Below are 22,438 nucleotides of genomic sequence, written 5' to 3' on the forward strand. Positions count from 1 at the left end.
ATCCACCCGAGACCTCAGTTTAATGTCTCATCCGAAAGACGGCACCTCCGACAGTGCAGCACTCCCTCGGCACTGCACTGGGAGTGTCAGCCTGGATTTTTGTGCTCAAGTCCCTGGAGTGGGACTTGAACCCACAACCTGCTGACTCAGAGGCGAGGGTGCTACCCACTGCGCCCCGACTGACACTGGAACGTGACACTGTTGATGAGCAATCTGTTGCACAGGTAGGGAGCCAGCTGGTGTCGGCAGGCAGCCTCTCACACCATCCTAATTGGGTTTGTCTCTGTGCCAGCTCTAGTTAGAAGTGTGAGGCATCGAGCTTTGTCGGACAGTTTTTGATCCATCCTCAAAATTTATAACACTTGGCAGGTAATCCAAGAAAAGGAAAGTTCCCACCACTGAGTGAGGAAGAAGCTGACCGTTCAAGGCACATTGCACAGGGGGGAGTCATTACTTAAATGCTGCGTTGGTTATGTAGGAGTCGGTATTAATTTGTCTGGGATCTGGTAAATACAGGAGCTGCATACAGGGTTCCATATACTGTTTGACAGATCCTGAAGAAGATTCTTTTATACGTTGTGCACCTTATTTTTATTTCTGCCTACATTTCTTGTAGTGCTTTGTGTTACAGGTAGATATTTAATTTCAGTACCCATAACTTAATCTAGATCAAGTAAGTAGTGAGGAACCTACAATGTAAATGATGTTACCTAATTACAAATGTAATTAAATAACACAAGGTCATATAGGGATGGCAGTGGAGGTGGTGTACCGCAACTGCAGCAGGTGGGAGTTTGTGGAGATGGAGGATCTACAAGGCACAAGTCAAGAGTGTGATGGAATACTCTCCGCTTGCCTGGATGAGTGCAGCTCCAACAACACTCAAGAAGCTCAACACCATCCAGGATAAAGCAGCCCGCTTGATTGGCACCCCATCCACCACCTTAAACATTCACTCCCTCCACCACCAGTGCACCGTGGCTGCAGTGTATACCATCTACAAGATGCACTGCAGCAACTCGCCAAGGCTTCTTCGGCAGCACCTCCCAAACCCGCGACCTCTACCACCTAGAAGGACAAGGGCAGCAGGCGCATGGGAACACCACCACCTCCAAGTTCCCCTCCAAGTCACACACCATCCTGACTTGGAAATATATCGGCCGTTCCTTCATCGTCGCTGGGTCAAAATCCTGGAACTCCCTCCCTAACAGCACTGTGGGAGCACCTTCACCACACGGGCTGCAGCGGTTCAAGAAGGTGGCTCACCACCACCTTCTCAAGGGCAATTAGGGATGGGCAATAAATGCTGGCCTTGCCAGCGACGCCCAGATCCCATAAACGAATGAAAAAAAAAGAGCATTGTGATCCCGGACAACCACGTTTGCAGTGCCTGCATCTTGAGAAACTTCAGCTCAGAGTTTTTGAGCTGGAGTCTGAGGTGCTGACATTGCGGGGCATCAGGGATGGGGAGAGTTACCTGGACACTTTGATCCAGGAGGCAGTCACACTCCTTAGGTTAGGTAGTGGCACAGGTCTGGTTAGTGGTCAGGGGCAGGAGGATGTGACTGCAACTCTGGCAGGTAAGAGAACCCCAGCTTCAGTGCTGGGGGAGCCTCAGCCTTTGCCCTTGTCCAACAGGTATGAGGCTCTTGCTGCCTGTGTGGATGAGGGAAAAGCCTGCAGGATGGATGAGCAGGCTGACCATGGCTCCATGGTGCAGGAGACCATTCAAGTGGGGGGAGTGAAAGGGAATGTAGTTGTGGCAGGGGACAATATAGTCAGGGGGTAGATACTGTTTTCTGCAACCGCGACCGAGAGTTACGAGGGCTGTGTTGCCTGCCCGGTGCCAGGGTTAAAGACATCTCCTCGCGGCTGGAGAAGAACTTGGAGTGGGAAGGGGAGGATCCAGTTGTCGTAGGAACCAATGACACATGTAGAACTAGGAATGAGGTTCTGCTGAGAGAGTTTGAGGAGCTAGGATCCAAATTAAAAAGCAGAACCTCAAAGGTAATAATCTCTGGATTGTTACCTGAGCCACGCACCAATTGGCATAGGAACAAACAGATTCGAGGTTTAAATGTGTGACTCAAAGAGTGGTGTGGGAGGAAGGGGTTTCAGTTCATGGGGCACTGGCACCAGTACTGGGGAAAGAGGGAGCTGTTCCGTTGGGACAGGCTCCACTTAAACTGGGCTGGGCCCAGTGTCCTGGCAAACCGAATAATTAGGGCAGTAGACAGGGCTTTAAGCTAATGAAGGGGAAGTGGGAGGATTCAGGAAAGAGTAAGTTTAAAAGCAGTGCGAGAAATGTCTAGGCTCTAGAGTGGAGTAGAGTTTTGGGTCAAAATAAGCAGAGTGGGTCAGGAAGGGGCAGAGAGAGTAGCACAGGCAATAAGGCATCAGTGACTAAGTTGACATCAGGGAAAAATAGAAATAAGTATACAACGATGGGAGGGAAAGCAGTGAGTGAGGAGGACATAAAAAACCTGCAAAAGGACATAGACAGGCTAGGTGAGTGGGCGGAGATTTGGCAGATGGAATATAATATTGGAAAGTGTGAGGTTATGCACTTTGGCAGAAAAAATCAAAGAGCAAGTTATTATCTAAATGGAGAGAAACTGCAAAGTGCTACAGTACAAAGGGATCTGGGGGTCCTGGTGCATGAAACACAGAAGGTTAGTATGCAGGTGCAGCAGGTGATCAGGAAGGCCAATGGAATCTTGGATTTTATTGCAAGGGGGATGGAGTATAAAAACAAGGGAAGTCTTGCTGCAGTTATACAGGGTATTGGTGAGGCCACACCTGGAATACTGCGTACAGGTTTGGTTTCCATATTTAAGAAAAGATATACTTGCTCTCGAGGCGGTTCAGAGAAGGTTCACTCGGTTGATTCCGGAGATGAGGGGGTTGACGTATGAGGAAAGGTTGAGTAGGTTGGGCCTCTACTCATTGGAGTTCAGAAGAATGAGAGGCGATCTTATTGAAACATATAAGATTGTGAGGGGGCTTGATCGGGTGGATGCGGTGAGGATGTTTCCACTGATGGGTGAGACTAGAACTAGGGGGCATAATCTTAGAAAAAGGGGCTGCCCTTTCAAAACTGAGATGAGAAGAAACTTCTTCACTCAGAGGGTAGTAAATCTATGGAATTTGCTACCCCAGAGAGCTGTGGAAGCTGCAACATTAAATAGATTTAAAACGGAGATAGACAGTTTCTTAGCAGATAAGGGAATTAGGGGTTACGGGGAGAGGGCAGGGAAGTGGACGTAAGTCTAGGTTCGGATCAGCCATGATCCTTGAATGGCGGAGCAGGCCCGAGGGGCCGTATGGCCTACTCCTGCTCCTACTTCTTATGTTCTTATAAGCTAAAGGTGCTATATCTGAATGTGCAAAGCATTCACAAAAAAATAGATGAATTAATAGCGCAGAAATTAATAGGTTTGATCTAATAGCCATTACAGAGACGTGGTTGCAAAGTGACCAAGGTTAGAAACTAAATATTCCAGGATACTGAACTTTTAGAAGAGATAGGCAAAATGGAAAAGGAGGAGGGGCAGCCCTGATAATAAAGGATGGGATAAAGACAGTAGAGAGAAAGGATCTTAGCTCCGAAAATCAAGAAGTAGAATCAGTTTGGGTGGAGCTAAGAAACAGCAAGGGGCAGAAAACATTGGTGGGAATTGTTTATAGGCCCCCAAACAGTAGTTGTAATGTAGGGCAGAGAATAAATCAGGAAATTAGAGGCGCATATAACAAGGGTAATACAGTGATCATGGGGGACTTTAATCTACATATAGACTGGGCAAACCAAATTTGCAGTAATAGTGTGGAGGACGAATTCATGGAATGTATGCAAGATAGTTTTCTAGATCAGTGTGTTGAGGAACCAACTAGGGAACAGGCTGTTTTAGATCTAGTATTGTGCAGTGAGAAAGGGTTAATTAATAACCTTGTAGTAAAGGGGCCTTTAGGGAAGAGTGACTATAATTGGGCAGAGTCAACACGGATTTATGAAAGGGAAATTGTGTTTGACGAATCTGTTAGAGTTTTTTGAGGTTGTAACTAGCAGAATAGATAAAGGGGGAACCAGTGGATGTGGTGTATTTGGATTTCCAGAAGGCATTCGATAAGGTGCCACCTGAGAGATTATTAAACAAAATTAAGGCTCATGGGATTGGTGGTAATATACTAACATGGATTGAGGATTGTTTAACGGATAGAAAACAGAGTAGGAATAAAGGGGTCATTTTCGGGATGGCAGGCTGTAACTAGTGGGGTACCGCAAGGATCAGTGCTTGGGCCTCAGCTATTCACAATCTACATCAATGATTTCGATGAGGGGACCAAATGTAATATATCCAAGTTTGCTGATGATACAAAGCTGGGTGGGAATGTAAGTTGTGAGGAGGATGCAAAGAGGCTTCAAGGGGATATAGACAGGCTAAGTGAGTGGGCAAAAACATGGCAAATGGAATATAATGTGGAGAAATGTGAAGTTATCTACTTTGGTCGGAAAAATAGAAAAGCAGAGTATTTTTTAAATGGTGAGAGATTGGGAAATGTTGGTGTTCAGAGGGACCTGGGTGTCCTTGTACACGAATCACTGAAAGTTAACATGCAGATACAGCAAGCAATTAGGAAAGCAAATGGTATGTTGGCCTTTATTACAAGAGGATTTTACTGCAATTATATAGGGCCCTGGTGAGACCACACCTGGAGTATTGTGTACAGTTTTGGTCTCCTTACCTAAGGAAGGATATACTTGCCATAGAGGGAGTGCAACGAAGGTTCACCAGACTGATTCCTGGGATGGGGGGATTGTCCTCGGAGGACAGATTGAGTAGACTAGGCCTATATTCTCTAGAGTTTAGAAGAATGAGAGGTGATCTCATTGAAACATACAAAATTCTTACAGGGCTTGACAGGGTAGATGCAGGGAGGATGTTTCCCCTGGCTGGAGAGTCTAGAACCAGGGGTCACAGTCTCAGGATAAGGGGTCGGCCATTTAGGACTGAGATGAGGAGAAATTTCTTCACTCAGAGGGTGGGGAATCTTTGGAATTCTCTACCCAGAGGGCTGTGGAGGCTCAGTCGTTGAGTATATTTAAGACAGAGAGCGATAGATTTTTGGATATTAAGGGAATCAAGGGATATGGGGAGCGGGCAGGAAAGTGGAGCTGAGGTAGAAGATCAGCCATGATCTTAATGAATGGTGGAGCAGGCTCGAGGGGCCGAATGGCCGACTCCTGCTCCTATTTCTTACGTTCTTTCAGCTATCAGCTTGGCTCAGTTGATCACATTCTCACCTCTGGATCAGTAGGTTATAGGTTCCACCCCCCACTCGCCCTCTAGGCTTGACACTTGAATGCAGTACCAAGGGGGTACTGTAGTATCAGTGCCATCCTCTGGGTGCAATGCTGAGCTGAGGCCCTATCTACATATTCAGGTGGACATAAAATATGGCCTAGAACTATTCGGACGAGAGCAGCGGGCAGTCCTGGCGTCCGGGACAATGCTCCTCTTTCAGCTAACACAATTAACTGGCCATTTATCTCATTTGCTGTTCGTGGGACCTTGCTATGTGCAAATTGGCTCTAACTTTGCCTACATAACAACAGCGACTGCATTTCATAACATAATTCATTTTTCAGAGGTGGTGGGCATTTAAGGGATCCGATTAGACAATATATAAATACGTCTTTTGAATTGGTAGTACGGCGCTCAATGTCTTGCGAGGGTGGGTTAGCGATCAGACTCGATGACAGTTGTCGCCAATCCTGTGCCCCACCCCCACCTCTATTGAGGCTCTGTTGGCAGCCGAGAATCTCTCTTTCTGCCCCTTGTATCTGTGATGAGCTTTTGAGTTTGTGATTAAGCTAGAAACATGAATGGACACGACAAGTGGAACCTGAAGCCTTCAGTCTGTGTAACTCCTTACGGTGCTGGCCAATTCCCTTCCTTTCTGTTTTACAGGGACTGCCTGGTCCTCCCGGTGAAAAGGGTGAAAGTGGAGATGTTGGACCTATGGTACGTGGACAGTAATGTAACAATGGAATAATTTCCTATCGACCATCCTCATTTAATGGAGACACCTTGCTATTAAACAGCATAATGCCGGAAAAGTTAACTGATATGCTAGTTGACGTAAGAAAACTACTCGGCACATGGTCTGAGTATTAAACAAGGCTTTAATCAACTGTTTTTCAACATGAAGATCTAGTTGTGTCCTTCACTAGTTCCTGTTGAGAATGTCCTGCGCAAGCTGGGCCCATGCCCGAGTATTTATACTCTCCCTGGACAGCGCCACCAGCAGGCTGCTCAGTATCATTTCATGTCATTTCCACATGAATGTCAAGATTCATGTCACTAGTTCTATCTGTGCTCTGGCTCCAAATGCCAAACCAGAATCCATCCATTCAGCACGTAGCAGGTTGAGAGGTATGAATGGAATATCGGAGCAGATTTTATGAATTAGGGGCATGTTGGGATCACTGTTTGGAGTATCGGACGTTGATGTTAACATGTCAGATTTACAGCCTGGCTAAAAAGAACGGGCCACAAAAATGTCCCGCTAATCTCTGCACTATTCCAACTGCTAACTAATTCATAAGATCTGCTCTATAATCTAGCTGTCAACCTCCTCCCCTCACTACCAGCCACACACGTCTGTATCAGGGTCAGACGTCAAGAGTGCTTCGCAGCCCATGACGACTAAACCATTATAACAAAAACAGAAAATGCTGGAAATACTCAGCAGGTCAGGCAGTATCTGCGGAGAGAGAAACAGAGTTAACGTTTCAGGTCGATGACCCTTTGTCAGAACTGGAAAAAGTTGGAGATGTAACAGGTTTTTAAGCAAGTGTGGGGGCAGGGAGAGGGGAAACTCTTCCTTGGGCTACTGAATTTGAAAATTCTTCCTGTGGTTGTTGAGTTTAAGATGGTCGTGACCAATGGTTTCTAGCATTACAAGAACTCATGTGCATCACGCAGCACCAATTAACGTCTCTCCCATCATGTCCTTGTCTGCAGGGTCCACCTGGCTCTCCTGGTGCAAGAGGCCCTCCTGGTCCAAACGGTGCCAGTGTAAGTTACTCTACTTTCTCATTTTCCTTCCTGTTCTACTTGAGCCTACCTGATGGATAGCTTTGTATTTAGAACCGTTTATTTCATTCTGAACTGCAGTTGGATCAAGCGTGGCACAATGGGCGAGAGAGATCTGCGGGAGCTTCATGCAGTTTATCACGGGGGCCTGCGCTCTCTACCTCTCCTAGATGTTTCATACACAAAGGGCAATTAGAAATGGGCAATAAATGCTGGCCTTGTCGGTGACACCCACATGCCGTGAATGAATTAAAAAATATATATATACTGACGTAGGAAAACTACTAGGCACTTGGTCTAAGCGTTAAACAAAGCTTTAATCAACTGTTTTACAACATGGAGGTCTAGTTGCGTCCTTCACTAGTTCCTGTTAAGAATGTCCTGCGCAAGCTGGGCCCGTGCCCGAGTATTTATACTCTCCCTGGACAGCGCCACCCGCAGGCCGCTCAGTATTATTTCATAAGTCTTTCTTTCATGAACGACTGATTCATGTCATATACTGAGCAACCGAGGTTATAGGCGAAGGCACACGGTGAAATGACGCCGCTGAGGGAGAAGAGATGGAAGTATATCGGGAAATGGTGGCTGGGGTTTCGCCGAGCTTGTGTGTTGAACGTTTGCTCGTTGCAGGAAGAGGGGAAGACAGAGGGAGGTGAGGAGTTGCACAGCCTTAAGGATCTCGGAAAGACCTGAGTTAGAGAAGGGAGATGGTGCAATTTCAGCAGAATGAAAATGTACAACAACAGCAACTTTCATTTATATAGCGCCTTTAACGTAGTAAAGCGTCCCAAGGTGCTTCGCAGGAGCGATTATCAAACAAAATTTGACGCCGAGCCACAAAAGGAGATACTAGGGCAGGTGACCAAAATCTTGGTCAAAGAGGTAGGTTTTAAGGAATGTCTTAAAGGAGGAGAGAGAGGCGGAGAGGTTTAGGGAGGGAATTCCAGAGCTTCGGGCCCAGGCAGCTGAAGGCACGGCCGCCAACGGTGGAGCGATTATAATCAGTGATGCTCAAGAGGCCAGAATTAGCGGAGCGCCGTGATCTCTTGGCGGGGTTGTGGGGCTGAAGGAGATTACAGAAACAGGGAGGGGCGAGGCCATGGCGGGACTTGAAAACAAGGATGAGAATTTTAAAATCGCTTAACTGGGAGCCAGTGAAGGTCAGCGAGCACAGGGGTGATGGGTGAATGGGACTTGGTGTGAGTTAGGATCTTCGGGATAGCCCCCTGACTTACCACCAGACGCTATGTCCGACGGGGTCGGGGGGGGGCTACCTGCGACCGGGGAGGCGCTATTTAAAGGCGAGGTGCCGGGCGGCCATTTTTGTTGCTGGCCGCCTGCCGGCGCTCCTGTCCCCGGCCTCCTGACCCGCCCCCACCCCCATCCCCTTCCATTAGCGCCCCGCTTCCCTCTTGGGGCGCAACCACTGAAATTCCGGCGTGGGGACTGATGCGCCTCAATAACTTCAAGACTCAAAGTTAACTGAATAAAACAAGGCTTTTATTAGCAAAGAAAGATGCCTGTGTCTTTACCTAGCTTCACCTAGCATTCTGCTGTTCTCCTGCAAGACAAGCCTGGGCTTGTCTTAAGTAGGGCCAGGTATGGGCGGAGCCGACACACCCAATGGGGAGAAAGGGGGCGGTGCACTATATACAATACAAGGTGAAAACACAGGAGCAGGCAATACAATATGTGTAGTTAAATACAGAGTCTGATGAATGACATATTTCATCACAGGGACGCTAATTTGTAGTGCCCCAGCGAAGTTGGGGTGCTACTCAATTTTGAGCCCTTTCTCTCTCGAGCGATGCAGGTAGTAGTTCTTCCTCTTGTGTGCGAGTCCTCGCTGCACACTGTGTGCAGGCAGCATGCCGCTCCAAGCGTTTGCTGTGCTTCTCGCAGAGCAGCTGGGAGGCAACTGACAGACGGAGCGCAACTCTTTGAAATCTTTTATTTGCATAATTATTTGCTTTGTTTAATCAACAGCTTCTGCAGGTCTCCGAGCCTTGGGAGAGTGTAGCAGCAAACAACAGCTGCTTTAGCAGTGCGTGTGTGTGTGTGTGTGTGCCTTCGCACAAAGTTAACTGAATATATTTACGCCGTGTTCAAGGAGGCGGCGAGGAATATGTTACTTCAATAAAGCCGCACTCCTCCTTGTCCCTATTTACACAACTCCATTTCAGGGGGATGTGGCTGGGGCAGACTATCCTCCTCATGTTAAATAATTATTTCTTTTTCCTCTCCCTTCCCCCCAAAACTCGTGCTTGTTCTCGAATGTGGTTTAACAGACAATGCCATCCCTCCAGAAAGAAGAAAGAAAGACTTGCATTTCTATAGCGCCTTTCACGACCACCGGACATCTCGAAGCACTTTACAGCCAATGCAGTACTTTTTGAAGCGTAGTCACTGTTGTAATGTGGGAAACGTGGCAGCCAATTTGCGCACAGCAAGCTCCCACAAACAGCAATGTGATAATGATCAGATAATCTGTTTTAGTGATGTGAATTGAGGGATAAATATTGGCCCCAGGACACCGGGGCGAACTCCCCTGCTCTTCTTCAAAATAGTGCCGTGGGATCTTTTTTTACGTCCACCTGAGAGAGAAGACGGGGCCTCAGTTTAACGTCTCATCCAAAAGACAGCACCTCCGACAGTGCGGCGCTCCCTCAGTACTGCCCCTCCGACAGTGCGGCGCTCCCTCAGTACTGCCCCTCCGACAGTGCGGCGCTCCCTCAGTACTGCCCCTCCGACAGTGCGGCTCTCCCTCAGTACTGCCCCTCCGACAGTGCGGCGCTCCCTCAGTACTGCCCCTCCGACAGCGCGGCGCTCCCTCAGTACCGCCCCTCCGACAGCGCGGCGCTCCCTCAGTACCGCCCCTCCGACAGCGCGGCGCTCCCTCAGTACCGCCCCTCCGACAGCGCGGCGCTCCCTCAGTACCGCCCCTCCGACAGCGCGGCGCTCCCTCAGTACCGCCCCTCCGACAGCGCGGCGCTCCCTCAGTACCGCCCCTCCGACAGCGCGGCGCTCCCTCAGTACCGCCCCTCCGACAGCGCGGCGCTCCCTCAGTACCGCCCCTCCGACAGCGCGGCGCTCCCTCAGTACCGCCCCTCCGACAGCGCGGCGCTCCCTCAGTACCGCCCCTCCGACAGCGCGGCATTCCCTCAGCACCGCCCCTCCGACATTGCAGCGCTCCCTCAGTACTGCCCCTCCGACAGCGCGGCGCTCCCTCAGTACCGCCCCTCCGACAGCGCAGCATTCCCTCAGCACCGCCCCTCCGACATTGCAGCGCTCCCTCAGTACTAGTAGGAACAGGAGTGGACCATTCAGCCCCTCGAGCTTGTTCCGTCATTCTGTTAGATCACAGCTGCTCCGCACCCCTACTCCAATATTGCTCGATGCCCTTACCCAGTAAAAATCTGTCGATCTCTGTCTTGAAAGCTCCAATTGTCCCACAGCCTTTTGGGGGTGAGAGTTACAGATTTCCACTACCGATTATGTGGAAAAGGTGCTTCCTGATTTCACGCCTGGGTGGATGGGATCTAAGTTTAAGGTTGTGCCCACTTGTTCTGGATTCCCCCCACCAGAGGTAATAGTTTCTCTATTGATCCTATTAAATCCCTTTATTAGTTTGACCACCCCTCAACATTTTAAACTCCAGGGAATACAAGCCACGTTTATGCAACCTGACCTCTCTGAGAATCCTTCCCTCACCCTGTATTCTATGTCCTATTCTGCATGCCCGATACGAGACTCCCAAAACAAGCGCTCTACTCGGAGCTCCGGCTTGGCAAGAGAGCCCCAGGTGGGCAGAGGAAACGCTTCAAGGACAGCCTCAAAGCCTCCTTGAAAAAGTGCAACATCCCCACCGACACCTGGGAATCCCTGGCCCAAGACCGCACAAAGTGGAGGAGAAGCATCCGGGAAGGCGCCGAACACCTCGAGTCTCTTCGCCGGGAGCAAGCGGAAGCCAAGCGCAAGGAGAGCACGTCAACCCGAGCACCCCACCCGCCCACCCCTTCAACCACCGTCTGCCCCACCTGTGACAGAGACTGTAGGTCCCACATTGGACTCATCAGTCACCTGAGAACTCATTTTTAATGTGGAAGCAAGTCACCCTCGGTTCCGAGGGACTGCCTAAGAAGAAGAAGATTGGGCAGCGAGAATCAAGCCAATTTTTATTTTATTTACCCCTACCCTTCCCGTGGACTGAGCCAAATTGTCGCCCCTGTGGTGGAAGTGTGTGTGTGTGTATGACTGATTCTTGTTAATGTTGCTGGGTCAAAATCCTGGAACTCCCTCCCTAACAGCACTGTGGGAGCACCTTCACCACACGGACTGCAGCGGTTCAAGAAGGCGGCTGACCACCACCTTCTCAAGGGCAATTAGGGATGGGCAATAAATGCTGACCTTGCCAACGACGCCCACATCCCAGGAACGAATTTAAAAAAAATTTGAGATGCAGATCAGCCATGATCTAATTGAATGGCGGAACAGGTTGGAGGGGCTGTTAAATTTCATGCACGGAACTGTGATTGGGTCGCGTGCAGTCCCAGCGACACCCACAACCCCCCCACCCCCGCACCCCCCGAGAATTGACAACAAATATATTTCCATGTAGCAGGTCCATTTCACACTCATTTTCAGTTGGAAATAGTGCAATCACATCTAAAATCTAGAGCCAAGAAATGCAATCGCACTTAAATAGGATTTCCAACAAGCAGAATACTAAAGGAGGTTTGTTCCATTCAGATCGCTGGGGATTGCAATCTTTCCAAAGATGTGCGCTAATGGTGTGATGTGACCAGCATTTCATATCCCATCCACAGTAAATGTCTCTTTCAATAACAGTTGATTTTCACTTGAGATTCTTACTGTCTGAGATCCCAGGTAACGATATCCAGGTGCCTACAGTTACCGAACCTGTTGGCTCACTGATTCAACTTGATTTAAAACATTTCTACAGCGCCCTCTCATGACCCCAGGACGTTCCCAACGCGCTTTACAGCCAATGAAGTACTTTTTGAAGTGTAGTCATTGTTGTAATGTGGGAAACGCGGCAGCCAATTTGTGCAAAACAAGCTGACAAAACCAGCAATGCGATAATGACCTGATAATCTGTTTTTTAGTGATGTTGATTGAGGGATAAATATTGGCCCCAGGACACCGCGGGGAGAACTCCCCCTGCTCTTCTTCGAAATAGTGCCGCGGGGTCTTTTACGTCCACCCGAGATTTATCCCTCATCCATCACTTTAAACAAAAAGCAGATGGTCTGGTCATTTATTTCATTGCGGGAGCTTGCTGTGCGCAAATTGGCTGCTGCGATTCCTACATTACAACAGTGACTACATTTCAAACGTACAGGAGACTTTCGATTAACCGGCCCCTAAATAACTGGAAATGTCGGTTAACCGGCAAAATTCAGGAGTCGGTTCAGGTAACTTTTATTACTTTTTTTACTCCATTTGTTGCTGTGCAAGGGTGTAGCTGCAGCTGTTGCTAAGCTACAGAGATGCTTGGAACTTGTGCCCATTGTTCTGAAGCAACAGGGTTTGTTGCTTTATACGGAGCTCTGAGCTCCGTATCTTTTACTATAGCGTTCGGTTATCCGGAATTGTTGATGAACCGGCACCATGTCGGTCCCGTCCGTGCCGGATACCGGAAAGTTTCCTGTACTTCATTGGCTGTAAAGTGCTTTGGGAAGGCGCTATATAAATGCAAGTCTTTCTTTCTCCCAATTGCTGCCGGGTAATATTACCCCTGTACAGAAAAAATATAGAATACAAAAACCCCGGACATGGTGCGGTCAGTGCCTTGCACACCTGACCCATGACCTGACAATATTTGGTGACCTTCCAGGTATGTTGGGGTCAATGGACCCCAGTTGGGAAATGTTCGAGCTGGTATTTAAAGGGACACTCTTCATTACAATTCCAAATTTAATACACGGGGATAAATCAATGCCAGCTGATCGACTCTTTGAGACCATTGAGGGGCAGCACGGTGGCATAGTGGTTAGCACTGTTGCCTCACAGCGCCAGGGACCCGGGTTCGAATCCGGCCTCGGGTGACTGTCTGTGTGGAGTTTGCACATTCTCCCCGTGTTTGCGTGGGTTTCCTCCGGGTGCTCCGGTTTCCTCCCACAGTCCAAAGATGTGTGGGTTAGGTTGATTGGCTATGATAAATTGACCCTTAGTGTTGGGATTAAATACGTGGGGTTACGGGGATAGGGTGGGATATGTGTCGGTGCAGGCTCGATGGGCCGAAATGGCCTCTATCTGCACTGTGGGGTATCTGTGATTGACTGTGATATGTCACCTTGAACGCCACTCTCTTGCAGGCCAAAAACTCCACAGAGCCTGATCCCTGATGGTGCCATTTGAGAGTGGTGAGAATGTGGAACTCGCTACCACAGGGAGTGGTTGAGGCGAACAGCACAGATGCATTTAAGGGGAAGCTAGATACACACATGAGGGAGAAAGGAATAGATGGTTATTTTGATGGGGTGAGATGAAGAGGGGTGGGAGGAGGCTCGTGTGGAGCAGAAACACCGACACGGACCAGTTGGGCCGAATGGCCTGTTTCTGTGCTGTAAATTCGATGCAATTTTTGGGGAGACTCTTAAGTTGTTGTTGAGATCCAGTCTTCGAACCTGTTCAAGAAAGAAAATACATTCACTCACTGACTGTTGGCAGGTTCGATAGGTGCCGGAAATTTTTCCCTTGGTGTTACTTTAAGCAAAACCTTCAGGCCCCTTTTAAGGAATCGCAGTCCGGCGGCCTGACGAGAGTTCAAGGTCTAACGATTTGGAAACGGAATGTGCTCACTGTGCATCTTTCCCTTTGTGTCTTCTCAGGGCCCTCCCGGCCTCACGGGAGGTGTCGGCTCCCCGGGGTCAGTGGGTGAAAAGGTGAGTGATCTTTTTTTTTGTTTCTATCTTGAGCGCCGGTCCCTGGTACGTTACAAAGGAACTGCTCGATCCACTTGCTGTGGTGTTTGGTCGTTCTAGAGGGGGAGGCGGGGGCGGGGATAGCAGAAGATTTCGGCAGAGCGGAGATTGGATGTTCTTGCCATGGAGGGAGTGCAGCGAAGATTCACCAGACCGATACCTGGGATGGCAGGAATAATGTATGAGGAGAGATTGGGTCGATTGGGCTTATACTCGCTGGAGTTTAGAAGAATGAGAGGGGATCTCATTGAAACTTATAAAATTCTAACAGGACTAGACAGACTAGATGCAGGAAGGATGTTCCCGATGGCGGGCGAGTCCAGAACCAGGGGTCACAGTCTAAGGATAAGGGGTAAGCCATTTAGGACAGAGATGAGGAGGAATTTCTTCACCCAGAGAGTAGTGAACCTGTGGAATTCTCTACCACACAAGGCAGTTGAGGCCAATTCATTAAATATATTCAAGAAGGAGTTAGATATATTTCTTAAGGCTAAAGGGATCAAGGGATATGGGGAGAAGGCAGGGACAGGGTACTGAGTTTGGATGATCAGCCATGATCTCATTGAATGGCGGAGCAGGCTCGAGGGGCCGAATGGCCGACTCCTGCTCCTACCTTCAATGTTTCTATGGATCAGTAGGGTGGAGGAGACGGTGCTCACTTTGGGGGTGGGGGGGGGATGAAAAACCTTGAGTTTGAACTCGGCCTGCTGGCTAAAGACCTCGGCCTTCAGTTTCACTGATCGGCGATTCGGAGTTCTTGTTAAAAAATGATACCTTTTTATATCTCTCATCATTTTCAAATTTGATAGAGTAGACAGGGAGAAACTGTTTCCACAGGAGGGTCGGTAACCAGGGCACTCCAATTTAAAATAATTGCCAAAGAACCCAGGGGGGAGATGAGGAGAATTATTTTTTACGCAATGAGCTATTACTCCTGTCCCAATGCTCCTAAAGTGCAGAACAATACTGGGATGGAAATCCGTGGCTTTAAAATAGAGCCGTGGAGGAAATCCTCGGAAGTACAAGAGGGGAGGGAGGCTTTGAGTTCCACGGAAAGCTCTTCTACCTTGCTACATATATTTTGGTGTTAGTCGCATGCCGTGGCTTGGGGGAGGAGGAGGCCTAGGCTTGGGGGGGGGAGGAGGAGGAGGCCTAGGCTTGGCGGGGGGGGGAGGAGGAGGCCTAGGCTTGGGAGGGGAGTGCGAGGAGGAGGAGGAGGCCTAGGCTTGGGGGGGGGAGGAGGCCTAGGCTTGGTGTGGGGGGGGAGGAGGAGGCCTAGGCTTGGGGGGGGAGGAGGAGGAGGAGGAGGCCTAGGCTTGGCGGGGGGGGAGGAGGAGGCCTAGGCTTGGGGGGGGGAGGAGGAGGAGGCCTAGGCTTGGGGGGGGAGGAGGAGGAGGCCTAGGCTTGGGGGAGGAGGAGGGCAAGGCTTGGGTGGGGGGAGGAGGAGGAGGTCTAGGCTTGGGGGGGGGGGAGGAGGCCATGGCTTGGTGGGGAGGAGGAGGCCTAGGCTTGGGGGGGGGAGGAGGAGGAGGCCTAGGCTTGGGGGGGGAGGAGGAGGAGGCCTAGGCTTGGGGGAGGAGGAGGGCAAGGCTTGGGGGTGGGGGGAGGAGGAGGCCTAGGCTTGGGGGGGGGAGTGCGAGGAGGAGGAGGAGGCCATGGCTTGGTGTTGGGGGGGGGAGGAGGAGGCCTAGGCTTGGGGGGGTGGTGGGGAGGAGGAGGAGGCCATGGCTTGGCGAGGTGGGGAGGAGGAGGCCTAGGCTTGGGGAGGGCGGGGGAGGAGGAGGAGGCCATTGCTTGGCAAGGGGGGGAGGAGGAGGGCTAGGCTTGGAGGGAGGAGGAGGCCATGGCTTGGTGTGGCGGGGGAGGAGGAGGCCTAGGCTTGTGGGGGGTGCGAGGAGGAGGCCATGGCTTGGGGGTGGGGGGGGAGGCCAAGGCTTGCGCCAGTCCCTGACAGTCGCCTCATGTTCTGGGATTTATTTGCGTCAGTTCTGTAATTAAAGGCTAGAAATTCGGTATGTTAGCGCCTCCCGTTTGCGACTGGCGGGGTTGCTAACGGGGCGCTAAGAAGTTAGTGCCCGGGCGCGGCGAATGCAGCGACCCCTGCCAACTCCAGTGCCGGTTAACTCTTAGCGCCTGGGCCTCTAGCGTCTCGCGACGTCATAAAGTGTGCAGCTCCCCGAATGGAAAATTCACTCGCTTTATCGCCTCGCGCCGACAACGCCAGCGAGAGGAGGCGCGTTGTGAACTCGGCTGGGCCGTTTCGGGAGCGGTAATTAAAGGGAATGCTTTTCAGCTCGCAGTCTGGTGCCTGCACAAAGTTTTTAACGTTTCATTGGTGCGGGATGTCCGAGCCCTCCACTGTGTGAGTGTGTTTGGGGCTGTAACGGCAGTCACCCTGGTCGCCTTGAAAAACGGAACCGACGACAACTAGCTTGTGCAGCATCAACGGCCCTCCCCCTTTAAGCGAAGGAAGCAGCCTCTGTGATGAAAGAGCGCCATTTACAATGCGCTCGAAATTGTTTAGCGCTCTGCCGCTACTGCCCCGCTCTCAGACTTTAGCGCCCTGAGAGAAGTGGTTCGTGCTTGATTTAGCGCTCCGCATCCCTCTTGGAGCACTAAATCTGAATTTCGCGGGAGGCAAGAATGATAAGCGCCCGGCGCTAATTTTTCAACTTTTAAAGTTTTAGCGCCCCAAACGGAGCTGCACTGAATTTCACGCCCTCACTGGTTGCGCTAGATGTGGTTTCGGTTGAGAGGGGCTTGGCTCCGTATAACCGTTGCGTTTGATCTTCTTGACAGGGCGAGAGGGGGGAAGCTGGAGACCCGGGATCACCTGGCGAGTCAGGTGTCACTGTGAGTATCCTACGTTACAGTAAAGACCCAGAACAAGGCCAACGCAATTACCTTCAGTACTGTCGGTGTATATAAAAAAAAAAAAATTGCCTGGTTCAGGCGTTTAGCTGTAGCGCCATTGAAGATGCGAGTGTTTGTATCCACGGTCTCCCTCACTCCTGAATAGCCCGTCTCAGCCACGCTACTGAATTGGCCAGCATTTAATGATTTGGGGCAGCGTTGGTCATTCCCCGAAGGAGCAAGTCCACAAAGCTGTGGACAAAACTTGCACGAAAGTCGTCATCCCGCCCCATGTGGCCGCCCAAAGCTATGCGAAGAAGAATGAAATGTCACACTGATGCAACAGAGGACATTCTCCTGGTCCTGGTCCCGGAGTGTGAGGGTTTGTTGCCAGGACAGAGTCGAGGGACCTTCACTCTGCATCTGATCAGCACCGGAAGTGCCCTGGCAGAGCTTGATGCTGGCATGAGAACAAATAAAAGGCCATTCAGCCCATCAAGGCAGAGACCTGGTTCAGAGGCCTCTGCCAGGGCTGCTGTGCAATCTTCCACTAGGACCGCTGGTGTGGCAGTGCCAATGTTCTCAGATATTAAATACATTTCCCCCCCCCCCCCCACTGGCACCCAGTTTCGGAGCCATGAGGAGTGCGTTCCTGGCGAGGTTCTTGCTCAAAAGGCTTTGATTCTTAGAGTAAAAGTGACATTTCAAAAAATGAGAATGCGGGTCTGGAAATTTACGTTGATTTTGACACCAATTTTTTTTTTTCTTTAAAAAAAAAAATCTTCCCTTAACTATCAGGGTCATAAAGGTGAACTGGGTGAGAAAGGTGATTCGGGCCCTCCAGGCGCAGCGGGACCTGCGGGGGTCAAAGGTCCTCCAGGTGAAGATGGATCCAAAGGCAACGTCGTAAGTTGATCAGCCGCTGATTTGTATCGGAGGGAATTCCAGAGCTTAGGGGCCCAGACGGCTGAAGGCACGGCCGCCAACGGTGGAGCGATGGAAATCGGGGGATGAGCAAGAGGCCTGAATTGGAGGAGCACAGTGATCTCGGGGGGAGGGGGGGGGCAGTGTGGGGGTTGTAGGGCTGGAGGAGGTTACGGAGATGGGAAGGGGGACGAAGCCGTGGAGGGATTTGAACACGAGGATCAGTATTTTAAAATCGAGGTGTCGCCGGACCGGGAGCCAGTGTAGGTCAACGAGCACAGGGGGCGATGGGTGAACGGGACTTGATGCGAGTTCGGTCCGACAACAGAAGGGTTTACTGAGAATTAATAGACTTTTATGTTAAAGATAGCACTCCTGCAAGTACAGTGTAATAGTATGCGATTTTATAGAGATATACAACCACCCTGGGTATAAAATGTAATAGTACATCCTTGTTTTATGTAGGAAAGGTAACATTTCTAGCTCTGTATTCCAAGTATCACAGCTGGGCTTATTTCTTGCCTTTAAAGGATTATGATCCAGCACTTCACTCGCTATAATCCTCCATCTCTTTTTGCCCCGCAGGGTCCTGCTGGTTTTCCAGGTGATCCCGGTCCTTCAGGCGAGCCAGGAGTTCCTGTAAGTGAAAGTCTTCAAAGCTAAACCTCAGTGCGGCCTCCCGCATCTCAATTGCAAGTCAGTGGTCCAGCTAATACGCCGTACACACAGCTGACTGAATTGCGGGCTGGTGTAGTCATTCGTCTTTTCTCCCAGTCTGTCTTTATTTTTATTTTTTTTACACACTGAGAAACCATGGTGAAAGCGCCACATTGTCCGGGACAGCAACAATAGGTAGGGATACCAACTCCGGACGTATCCCTGGAGGTTTAATACATGAACTCTTGCCTCCAACTGCCCCGTCCAGTCAAACCGCCTTTCTTCCCCATCTCTAATCCTTTTATCTATATATATAAAAAACGGTATGTCTTTCCGTCTTTCTGTCTCTCTGTCTGTCCGGCTATACAATCAAAAGTTATAGAGCGTACCTATACATATGTTATATCAAAAAGAAAGCTTATTATTAGGGGACTCTCATAGGCGTATTTACTTTTTTGTCAGACAAAAATTGTTCCGACAGTATACAAAAAACGTTCAAAAATCCACTTATTACCAGTTGACCAATCCTACCTCTCATTAGCGTTGACTGACGTGCTGCTTGACCAATCCTACAGTTCAGTGACCTGATGGTTGACCAATCCGTGCGTCATTGGTGGGACCTAATCCTCGAGTCTCCCTAAACATCGCCGCCATTTTTTTCATCCCCACAGGGACAAAACAAACCCCCACATTGCGACTCTGGGAGCGATAGGTGAGTTTCCACACAGCGGGCGGATCATCCTCAGCGGCCGCCCTTCAACCACGCCACCCGCGGGGGAGCTCAGCTCTGGTCCATCTCGCCCCGAAAGCCCGGCCGGGCCTCAAGTGCTAGGCCCCAGACACGCAACGGGCAGGCGAGCTGCAGCTGCCGGCCGTCAACCGCGCAATCCCCTGGGGAGCTCAGCTCGGGTTCATCTCCGCCCGAGATCCTGGCCGGCCCTCAACCACTAGGCCCCGCACTGCCGGTATCACAACGGCACCGGGCCTGACGCGCTACGCAGGGAGACGGGAGGGAGGGACAGAGAGAGGGGGAGGGACGGGAGAGGAGAAGAGAGGGGGAGAGGGAGGGAGAGAGAGAGGGGACAGACACGGGCAGGGAGACCGCGCGGCCCAAAATTGCCCTGGCAACGCCGGGCACCCCCTGCTATAACTAATAAGTAAATGGGTTCAAAGAAACTGGAAAAAAAAACCTCTGATTTTTCTCCTGGTGTTCCTCGCAGCAATGCCCTGGAGATTAAGCTGCAATTCCTGGAGACTCCAGGCCAATCCTGGGGGGCTGGTGACGATAGGAGAGAAGAGTCGATAAATTCAGAACATAAGAACATAAGAAACAGGAGCAGGAGTCGGCCATTCGGCCCCTCGAGCCTGCTCCGCCATTCAATAAGATCATGGCTGATCCAATCTTGGCCTCAACTCCACTTTCCCGCTCTCTCCCCACACCCCTCGACTCCCCTGTAGTTTAAATATCTGTCAATCTCCGCCTTGAATATATTCACTGACTCCGCCTCCACAGCTCTCTGGGGAAGAGAATTCCAAAGATTCACGACCCTCTGAGAGAAGAAATTCCTCCTCATTTCCGTCTTAAATGGGCGACCCCTTATTCTGAGACTGTGACCCCTAGTTCTAGATTCCCCCACGAGGGGACAACATCCTCTCTGCATCCACCCTGTCAAGCCCCCTCAGAATCTTATATGTTTCAATAAGATCACCTCTCATTCTTCTAAACTCCAATGAGTATAGGCCCAACCTGCTCAACCTTTTGCCACACATCAACCCCTTTATCTCGGGAATTAACCTCGTGAACCTTCTCTGAACTGCCTCCAAAGCAAGTATATCCTTCCTTAAATAAGGAGACCAAAACTGTACGCTGTACTCCAGGTGTGGTCTCACCAATACCCTGTACAGTTACATCAAAACTTCCCTACTTTTATACTCCATAGGCCTTGCAATAAAGGCCAACATTCCATTAGCCTTCCTAATTACTTGCTGGAAGCCATTCTAAAGGTCTGTAGATAGTAGGAAGGAGGGATGGAGTTCCACAGTATGAGTTCCTGGAAAAGTCTGACTGTTCGGTGAGGGATGAATGTTTCTCAGGGTCCCGTCAAACAATGGGAGCGCGAGAGAGCAGCAAAGAAACTGGGTCCTGGGCCTCGTTGGTTGGAAGCAAAGGTTGGGTGGAACAGTGGACAAACACACTATGCTTCCGCCTCTAGGATTTAAGTTTCAATCCAACTCGGGCTGATTGGATGAAAGTCATGCTCGTTCACAGCACAGAAGGAGGCCATTTGGCCCATCGAGTCTGCGCTGGCTCTTTCGAAGAGCAATCCAGTCAGTCCCACTCCCCCGCTCTTTCCCCATATCCCTGCAATTGTTTCTCCTTCAAGTATTTATCCAATTCCCTTTTGAAGGCTGCTATTGAATCTGTATCCACCGCTCTATCAGGCAGCGCGTTCCAAATCCTAACCACTCGTTGCGTAAAAATGTTTTTCTTCATGTCGCCTCTGGTTCTTTTGCCAATCACCTTAAATCTGGGCCCTCTGGTTATCGACCCTTCAGCCATTAGAAACAGTTTCTCTTTATTTACTCGATCTAAAACCCTTCATAGTTGTAAGTGAAATAAGCCTGGGTCTGTCTCAATGTAGTTTGCAGTGGGCATGAATCAACAGCACACAATTGCCCATAATTTGGCAAGTTGTCGGTCTCGATCAAAGGGGCTACAAGGATGGCAGATGTGGCCAATAGGCCTGTCACTCTGGGTACAGTAGGGGACATCCTTCTGAAGGTCAGGTCAAAGTGGATTGTCAGAGAAGAGGAGTTTGTGGCCAAGGCATCTGCTGTAGGCTAGAAAGTCAGGCACTAGGAAGAGACAAAAACCAGGCGGGATGAAAGAAGTGTTGATAATTGACGGTACTTTACACCAGTGTTACATTGTCCAGCTCCTACCCCCTCCAATAACACCTTTCCTTTGAGATCGTGGGTAATGTTGGAATTCATTCTTCTCTATTTCCTGCCCCACTAAAAATAACTATTAGAATCATTGGCCTAGAAATTCGGTGGGCTGCGTCACCAGTTAGCGCCTAAAGAGGGCACTCAGTGGCTTTAGCGCCACTGGCCACGCCTCCCGCGATATTAAGCTGGGGCGCTAATGGCGGCGTTAGCCTGTTGCGCTGCGCCGCAACCGATGACGTCATTGGTGTGCGCACCGCCCCGATCGCGATATTTGGTAGCGCCCGCCTCTGTAGCGCCGTTCGCAAATCGCGCCCGGTTCACGGGGCCTACCTGTGGCGGGAGTGGCGCAAATTAAGGTGGAGGTGCGGGGCTGGCCGTTTTTTTCGGCAGCCGCCTGCCAGCACCTCCGTCCCCGGCCTCCTGATCCCCCCCCCCGCGGCAGTGCCGGCTGTTTTCTGAGAGCCCGGCACTTCTCCTCGGTGCTGGGCTCTTTTGCCGGCACTCGCGATCTCCGATCGCGCTGGTGCAGGCCCCTCCCCCTTAAGAATGGGAGGTAGGCCTGCAGTACCGCAGCGCACCGTGCCGCGGCGTGTGGTGCTGCGGCACGTTGCGCTGCGATATTCAGTTTCAGTGCCCTAAGAGGGACGCGGAGCGCCTCGAGCCTCGCCCCGCGTCCCTCTTGGGGCGCACAAGCTGAATTTCCGGCGGTCGCAACTGCTCCGATCGCAGCGGTAATTCCGGCGCCCAGGCGAGCTGGGCACCCCATTTGCGGCTCCACCGAATTTCTCCCCCTATAGAATGATACAACACAGAATGAGGCCATTTGGCCCATCTTTGAAAGAGCTCTCCAATTAGTCCCGCTCCCCCCTGCTCTTTCCCCACAGCCCTGCAAGTGTTTCCTTTTCAAGTATTTATCCAATTCCCTTTTGAAAGTTACTATTGAATCTGCTTCCACCGCCCTTTCAGGCAGCGCGTTCCAGATCACAACAACTCGCTGCGTTAAAAAAAAAC

The 22,438-nt window shown here is 50.5% G+C and overlaps 1 protein-coding gene across 2 annotated transcripts in view; it reads left to right on the plus strand.

Annotated features, from left to right (window-relative positions):
• Window positions 1-22,438, plus strand: part of LOC147097724 (uncharacterized) — a 342,880-nt gene that overhangs the window by 273,613 nt on the left and 46,829 nt on the right. For both annotated transcript variants that reach the window (XM_085971762.1, XM_085971763.1), the window contains 6 exons: window positions 5,970-6,023; window positions 7,026-7,079; window positions 13,952-14,005; window positions 16,844-16,897; window positions 17,696-17,803; window positions 18,407-18,460. In XM_085971762.1, coding sequence (XP_085827888.1) covers window positions 5,970-6,023; window positions 7,026-7,079; window positions 13,952-14,005; window positions 16,844-16,897; window positions 17,696-17,803; window positions 18,407-18,460 — 378 coding nt within the window. The remainder of the gene's footprint in view (window positions 1-5,969; window positions 6,024-7,025; window positions 7,080-13,951; window positions 14,006-16,843; window positions 16,898-17,695; window positions 17,804-18,406; window positions 18,461-22,438) is intronic.

This window comes from Somniosus microcephalus, chromosome 31 (genome assembly GCF_052327205.1).
Source record: "Somniosus microcephalus isolate GS21.2 chromosome 31, FLI_Smic_1.0, whole genome shotgun sequence".
Taxonomy (NCBI): domain Eukaryota; kingdom Metazoa; phylum Chordata; class Chondrichthyes; order Squaliformes; family Somniosidae; genus Somniosus; species Somniosus microcephalus.